Source organism: Helobdella robusta (genome assembly GCF_000326865.2).
Source record: "Helobdella robusta unplaced genomic scaffold HELROscaffold_20, whole genome shotgun sequence".
Classification (NCBI taxonomy): domain Eukaryota; kingdom Metazoa; phylum Annelida; class Clitellata; order Rhynchobdellida; family Glossiphoniidae; genus Helobdella; species Helobdella robusta.
In genome coordinates, this window is record NW_008704084.1 from 2,759,761 (window position 1) to 2,767,476 (window position 7,716).

The window sequence follows — 7,716 nt, forward strand, 5'->3', positions numbered from 1 at the left end:
ATAATAATAGTAAATAAATAGATAAATCAATCAATTAGCTTATAAAGCGCTATTTCCGCGATGTTCAACAGCGCTCTTCAATAAATTGTGCAAACAGATGGGTCCTGAGATCCGCTCTGAACTTCGTAAGTGATGGAGAAGTAGTCAGAGAAGTAGGTAGAGATTTCCAGAGAAAAGGGTCAGAAAAAGCAAAAGCAGATTTAGCAGAAGAGTGTTTAACACGAGTTAAGAAGAAGTGGGAACAAGAAGACGATCCTAAACCGGGGCGTTTAGGTTCAAATAATATATCTGATAAGTACTTAAGAAATAATTTAGATTGAGACTTGTACATAAATGTGCAAATTTTAAAAATTATTCTATATTTTATAGGTAGCCAGTGCAAGAGAACAGCGTTATATATTTTGAGTAAAAAGTTTCAGTACTGTGAGCAAATCTGATGTATTTATTTTTTTTAAGTTATCTTTGTTTGTATAATCTTTGTTGACACTATGATTATAAATAGTTGGGATGGCTATGAATATGGACGTGTTTACGATTACGATTTCTTTTACAAATTGAAATTCGTTTGGTTCGTATCGTTCGTTTGGTTGCTGACGTCAACGTAGCTTAGCTGTTAACAAGTAAGTGGCTGGTCTCTAACTTCTGATTTTGACGTTCGATTTTTTGTTTTTCATATTTCCTCATCTGCATGTGGAGTACTCCTTGGTATAAATAAACTATATATTACTATAAAATTATAAAAATAAATATAAATATAAATATTATATAACCTTTTAATTTTTAATACAAAATACTGCTGCCGTGCAGATCATTCTGACCACTCATACTCCAATTAGTGGCCGTTTAATATTAATTTAAGATTTTATTTATATTTAATATTGTTGGTTAGCATGTAGAAGTCCCATGTCTTGTGCCTGGTTCAAATACTGATAATTTTGATGTTTTGCAAATATTTTTTACAATTCTTATTAAAATTTTTTCCAATAATTTTTCAGAGGTATCAGCAATAGACACTTATTAAGATTAAATAAACTAAAGATCGGTAAGGAGTTAGTCTTTTTTTTTAATTTAAAAAAAGTGTACTGAGCCATAGAATATCTAACATGTGTAATATAATTAATGTGATAAATGTATTAGAAGAAAACTGAGGAAATGATATGCCAGATGTTAAATTTTTAAAAACTTCATTAACTGATTTTATTATAGGTTAAAAATGGAGTTTTTGGACGACAAGGCTGTTGTTTCGTCTGACGAAGAAATGTCAGATGTTGATAATGCTGATGAGCTTGATAGTCCTCGTAAGAAAAAGTCATCTCGCAAACCAAAGGCAGATACTTTTGAGGAAGATGACGACGACGACGATGATGATGAGGAAGAAGGTTAATAAATTGATAGATATTATTTTGTAGAATGTTCAAATAATTTAATTTGATGATTTAAATTTTGAGTTTCAAATTGTTTAAATATTTTTCATTATAAACGTTGTAAGATATTTTTTGAGTGAGGATTTTGTGTCTTTGCCATGCACTGATATGTCAAGATATTTATTATTATTCTTTTTTTCATTTCAACAGGTTAGCTGAAATTGTTTTTCCATCTCTTAATTCTATCATATATATCACTGACTGAATTTTTAATTGCAACACCAGATGACAACCAGGTTGTTGAGGGGCTGATCGATGACAACCCCATCGATGAATCTGACGGAGAAGAGAGTGTCATCGGGGCGTTGAAGAGGAAGCACGAGAGTGAATCAGAAGATGACGACAATCTCGATGACGATGATTATGATCTCATCGAAGAAAATTTGGGCACAACTATTAAAAGGGTAAATATTTCGAATATTTAAAATTTTTCAGCAATGGTGTTTCTAACAATTAAATTCTTCAAATATTCACATTGTGTGCACCTGCACAGCATTGCAAATTTATAAATGTCCATAAATGTTTGATTGATAGAAACACCAGAGGAGGAGAATTGAGAACGATGAGGACGAAGACGACGAAGAGGAAATAAATCATGGTGATAAGAAAAAGGAACTGGAGGAGAGGTTGTTTGATGCTGATGGGGGAGGGGTGGAAGGTTCACCTGTCAGGCGTGATGTTGCTGATGATGCTGTCATTGCTGAATCCGATGACGAATATGGTTGGTTGCCTTTTTGTATTTGTTTATTTATTTGAGTTTGGTTCATTTTCAATGAAAACATGTATTGCATCTAAGAATTTTAATTTTTACTACAAAAATATTTCTACCATGTGTCATACATTTTCATTATGCTAATTTTCCAATATCATTTGAAGAAATAAAATGATTCCAGTTACACTTCAACAAGTCTTTACAATGTTAAGCAGGATCACATCGACATTTGATCTAAATAGACTTGTTTGCATTAAATTCTAAATTTTTATAACAATTTATAGAGGATGAAGATGATGGCTTTATCGTGTATGATGATGAACAGCAGCAGAGAGATGTGAAGAAGAGGAGGACTCACGATGATGCGTTAGTTTATGTTCATTGCTTCTTTGTCTACCCATCTGTCTGTCTGTTTCTCTGTCTGTCTTTTTTTGTTATTTGTTTGATGATTATGTGTTTGCTTAGCTCATTGAAACTAATATAATATTTATTCGCTGAATGCATCCAGTGGCGAGAGAAGAATAGAACTGATGAAAATTTAAAATTAGATTTAATTTAAAATCCTTCACGATATAAATATATTTGATTGATACCAGAGCCATCCAGGAAGCCTATGATGTGTTTGGTGCCGAGTTTGACTTTACAGACCTTGACCATGCAGAGGATGATGAAGAAGAGGAAGAAGATGCAGATGTAATTTCCATTTACATTATTTTCCGTTGAGAATTTTATCAATTTAGATTTTGCACTTTATTAATTTGGCATTTAAAATTCAATAGTATGAAGCCGAAGACGGTGATGAACCAGAAATTAGGCCAACTAAGTCAACCAAAAAAAAGAAGGCTTCTTTGAAACAGGTTTTTCTTTTTGCTTCATTGGATTAAGGATGCGTTTTAAAATTTGTTATAAAATTTTAAGTCGTATGTTGTTGTTTTATCTATGATAAAGAGTTGAGGTAAGTAAGTTGGAAGTTGATTACAGTGGAAAGGATTTAAAATTTTTTATGACAGATTTATGAGCCAGGCGAACTTGAACGAGCCCACCTGACAGATTATGACCAGGAAATAAGAACGATGGATATGCCTGAAAGGTTTGTTGTCTTTGAATAGTTGTACAGCAAGACATTATTTGATTGAATGGCACCGGTGATGATTAACTATGCCGAGCATCAATTGAACGACTTTGATTTGATTGCAGGTTCCAGCTGAGGAGCATTGCAGTGTGTCCGACAGAGGAGGGAGAGTTGGACGAGGAGGCTGAATGGATCAACAAGAACGCATTCAACACACCACCACTCTCAAAGTTTGTCCCTTCCCTGTTCCTTTTCACAGCAGATCATTCGAACATTTATACAATTTAAACATTTTATCGGGCTCTTGTAAATTATCATTTTAAAAATTATTTTAACGCTTTATGCTCTCGACCATTTCAGTCATTGCAGTCCATTTTGATTCTCATTTGCTAATGTATCACATCATCTTAATGTCATTCTATTTTTTAATTTTTTTGCATGCATTCACTGCATCTGCATCTCTCTTCCAAATAGACATCATTGTTCTCGTTGCTGTGAGGAATTTTTAAGACGTCTTTTTCTACTGCTGCTGTTGTAAATGTATTTCTGTCAGCAGCATTACCCCATATAGTTAAATTGATGTCTGTAAGAAAGTTTAATCAACGCTAAAACAACTGCATTCTTTCTGAGTTTTTTTTTATCAAGATGTGTCTATTCAAAATTAAATAATTGTATTTTCGTAAATGAAATCAGGCAGGATTATTACGACGTAGACGTTGGTTATTCGGGCATGCATCGCAAGGGGCCATCCACTGTCAACAAGATAAGAGAGGCTCTCAATCTAATGCGCAACCAAAAGTTCGAGGTTGTTCACTCTTCATTTCTTCATTGCAACTTTCATTTTTATTCCATTTGTTCAACTTGTTCATCCTTCGGCCATGTAAATTATCTAAGCCAGTGTGGTTGATGGGATACGAGTAAATGATGAGGAAGGGTTGTTAGATGCACATGCTCCAGTCAAATGTCTTGTATCATTGTAATAAGGATTGTGTAATAATAATAATAATTTGGTTTGTGGTCGTAATTTTTTTAAAGTCAGTACGAATCATTCACCGAAGACTAAAATACATGGCTGATGATTGTAATAAATAACATTTGTACTTTGAAATTCATGGTAGGTGCCATTCATAGCCTTCTACAGAAAGGAATATATAGACCCGGAGTTGAACATCACAGATCTATGGAAGGTCTTTCATTGGGATGAAAAGGTAAAAACTAACTACACTCACTATTATTGTTTCTTGTTAGATGAACTGTTTACAATGCATATAAAATTAACCACAAAACATAGGATTTTTTTAATTATTCTATTAGCTGGTTTATGTTACTTTATGAAAATGATCTTAACTAGTTTTATTGTAATGTTGATCCTGGTGGAAAGTGTCTTGACATATGGGAGTCACGCTTTGTTTGGTTTTTGTTTGTTAATTGAATAATTAACGTGTAATTTCAGTGGATGCAACTGAAGGAGAGGAAGCAGAATCTGTTGCACTTGTTTGAACAGTTGCAACAATTCCAGTTCGAAGAAGCATCTTTGGACAAGCCACTGGATGCTTCCTTCAGGAGATTGACAGAGGACGACATTGAGAGGTGGCTTCAATCATCTACTTTCATCTTTCAAGCATTCATATTTTGTTAGTCTTGTAAACATTTCTTTTCTAAAATTGATGCAGAGTGAAGGCAGTCCAGACCATGGAACAGTTGAATGACATCCACCAGCACTTCAATCTTTATTATGCAAATGATGTAACTAGGATGAAAATGGCGAAAAAGATTAAGAGAAAGCTTGCAGAAGATGGAGGTGAAGATGGAAGTGCAGCTCATGACGAAGAAGCCAGTGTTTTGAAACAAGCTCCTAAGAGATCGGCCTACAATATCTGTGTCGATGCAGGACTATGTAAGTTCATGTTTTGTTTTACTGAAATTTTATTAATTACTATTAATTACTATTATTTATGAATTATTAATTAATTAATTATTAATTATGAAATATTATTAATTGCATCATACACAAACACACACACACTTATATATATATATATATATATATATATATATATATATATATATATATATATTTGTATGTGTGTTTATTTATATATGAAAAGCATATTTAACATTGTTTGTATAACACCATAGGTGAGATGGCTCGAAGATTTGGTTTAACGCCAGAGCAGTTTGGTGAAAATATCAACGATAACTACATGAGACACGAAGTGGAGCAAGATCCAGGTGACCCAAATGAGCTTGCTGAAGAGTTTATTAAAGGGTTAGTTCTTTACATCAACTGGCGTGGCGTGTGTATGAACGTTCGTACTGAATTTTTTAAACTCTTGAAACCACACAGGCAGTTCTGCTCTAGAGATCACGTCTTGGCAGGGTCCCGCCATATAGTCTCCATGCAGATTGCTTACGACCCGCTGGTCAGGTCTTGCGTCAGGCAGGTGTTTCAGGAGAGGTGCAAGATGAACGTCAGACCCACCAGCAAAGGATTTTCTGTTAGTAACTCCTCCATGCTGTTGTTGTAGTTTCGCTCGTTTCACATCATGCACAGTTAATTCAATATTCGCTGATCGTGTTCAATAAACTTGAATGTGTTGAATTTTGCAGGAGATAGATGAGAGCCACCAGTGCTACAGCTTCAAATACCTTCGCTCTAAACCTATAAGAGATCTCCAGGAGGATCAGTACTTGAAGATTCATCAGGTCCGTCACACTTCGTATTTCACAGCAGTGTCTTACATTTTCAAACATATTTCTGCCTTGGCTTGTCTGTCTTCTTGCTGTATTTTGTATCCGTTTTTACTTTTTGATATGAAATGAATGAATTTGTGGAATGATGTTTGCTTTTAAAATGACGTACATGCAGGCAGAAGAAGATGGATTGCTGAAAGTTGATTTTTTTCTCGATGATAAGGATAATGTGCGATATACGTACTATGAAGAAATAAAACAGCTCTTCATAAGGGTTTGTTCATTTGTTGATTTGTTTTCATATTAGCTGCAAAAGATTGAAATTAATTTAGTATTCTTTATAATTGATGTATATATATATTTCTAGATAAGTTTTATTGGTTTAATTTTAATTTGGTGTTGAAGATGTCAGAAGCACTTGTGTTTTCTTTTTATAATTCCTCCATGAGTCTAATAAAAGCGCTGATTTGATAATTTATTTGATATAACGCCGGATGAACAAATACGTTCATCCAGTGTTCAGCGAAACAAAAAATATTGCAGCAAACATGTTCATCTGGTGTTTCATATTTTCTGATTCGTTCAGAAATAACTTGCAGCCATTTTGCACGCATGTTTGTGAGAATTTCTTAATTGTATTTGCAATCAGGATGAGTACAGTCACGTTGTTCAAGAGTGGAACAAGCAGCGAACCCTGGCAGTCGAGAGGGCACTGAATGTCATCCTCTACCCAATCCTCATCAAGCAAGTCAAGATGAAGTTGTTGGAAGAGGCAAAGGAGCACGTGATGAGGGTGTGCTGTCGCAAGTTGTACTCCTGCTTGAAGGTCGCTCCCTACCAAGTCGACCAGCCCTTGGACGAGGAGGATGAGGATTATGATACATCTAACGGCCTGCGGATCATGGGGGTCTCCTTTTCTGATGACAAGTTTGTCATTTTTTTAAGTTGTAAATTAATCTGATAATTTATTTTATTAGTAGTGCATATACAATACTAATTATAGAAAGTTGTTTGATACTTATTAATGTTGTTTTGTTGTTTCAGAAGCGAGGCATCTTACTGCGCCATAATTGATGGCAGTGGCGAAGTTACTGATTACTTGAAGCTGCCTTACCTTGCAACACGCAGAAACAGTTGGATCAAGGATGAGAGGGTTGCAAAGGTTTGTTTGATTTACTTTTTTTATGATTTTTGTAAGTCTGCTCTTTATTTGTATTTGTAACTTTTGTTTGTTAACATGTTGTATTGGCGTTGCTTATTTTTAAAAATGTTCCAATAAAGGAAAAAGAACTGGTTCGCTTGAAAGATTTGATTTTATCTAAGAAGCCTCACGTGATAGCAGTTGGTGCCGAGTCGAGAGATGTCCTCACCGTCATCGATGATTTGAAGAACATCGTGTCAGAGTTGGAGCAGGAACAACAAATTGCTCCCATCAGCATCGAGTTGATTGATAACGAGCTTGCAAGAGTATATGCTGCTTCTAAGAAAGCTGATGTTTGTATTCGTTTTATAATTTTAAAATTATTTCTTTCTCTTTTTAATTTTTTACAACTTAAATGTATATAAACAATGGTGGATCAAGGGTGGGCCCTGCCCCACCCCCGTTGTTAGCAGTTGTTTAATAAAAGTCTGAAAAGAGACCATTTTATGTAAAAAATTGACCAAAAATGGTCGTCAGCCACACTACCACAAATCTTGATCACCCCATCAAAATTTTGGTCCCCCGTCAAAATTTAACTATTTTCAAAATTTTGTCCCCCACCCATCAAATTGGTCTAGATCAGCCAGCGACTGTATATAAACTTTTGCACTTG

General features: G+C 34.6%; 1 protein-coding gene across 1 annotated transcript in view; it reads left to right on the plus strand.

Moving 5' to 3' along the window:
- Positions 1 to 1,213: 1,213 nt before the first annotated feature.
- The window catches only part of HELRODRAFT_191379 (hypothetical protein), a gene marked incomplete at both ends in the record, with an annotated part of 7,366 nt that continues 863 nt past the window's right edge, over positions 1,214 to 7,716 (plus strand). The window contains 19 exons of the mRNA XM_009018155.1: positions 1,214 to 1,379; positions 1,650 to 1,828; positions 1,959 to 2,145; positions 2,421 to 2,502; positions 2,733 to 2,829; positions 2,916 to 2,993; positions 3,147 to 3,226; positions 3,334 to 3,438; positions 3,902 to 4,013; positions 4,327 to 4,416; positions 4,662 to 4,798; positions 4,882 to 5,105; positions 5,348 to 5,477; positions 5,556 to 5,706; positions 5,819 to 5,914; positions 6,078 to 6,176; positions 6,552 to 6,829; positions 6,947 to 7,064; positions 7,184 to 7,396. Coding sequence (XP_009016403.1) covers positions 1,214 to 1,379; positions 1,650 to 1,828; positions 1,959 to 2,145; positions 2,421 to 2,502; positions 2,733 to 2,829; positions 2,916 to 2,993; positions 3,147 to 3,226; positions 3,334 to 3,438; positions 3,902 to 4,013; positions 4,327 to 4,416; positions 4,662 to 4,798; positions 4,882 to 5,105; positions 5,348 to 5,477; positions 5,556 to 5,706; positions 5,819 to 5,914; positions 6,078 to 6,176; positions 6,552 to 6,829; positions 6,947 to 7,064; positions 7,184 to 7,396 — 2,622 coding nt within the window. The remainder of the gene's footprint in view (positions 1,380 to 1,649; positions 1,829 to 1,958; positions 2,146 to 2,420; positions 2,503 to 2,732; positions 2,830 to 2,915; positions 2,994 to 3,146; positions 3,227 to 3,333; positions 3,439 to 3,901; positions 4,014 to 4,326; positions 4,417 to 4,661; positions 4,799 to 4,881; positions 5,106 to 5,347; positions 5,478 to 5,555; positions 5,707 to 5,818; positions 5,915 to 6,077; positions 6,177 to 6,551; positions 6,830 to 6,946; positions 7,065 to 7,183; positions 7,397 to 7,716) is intronic.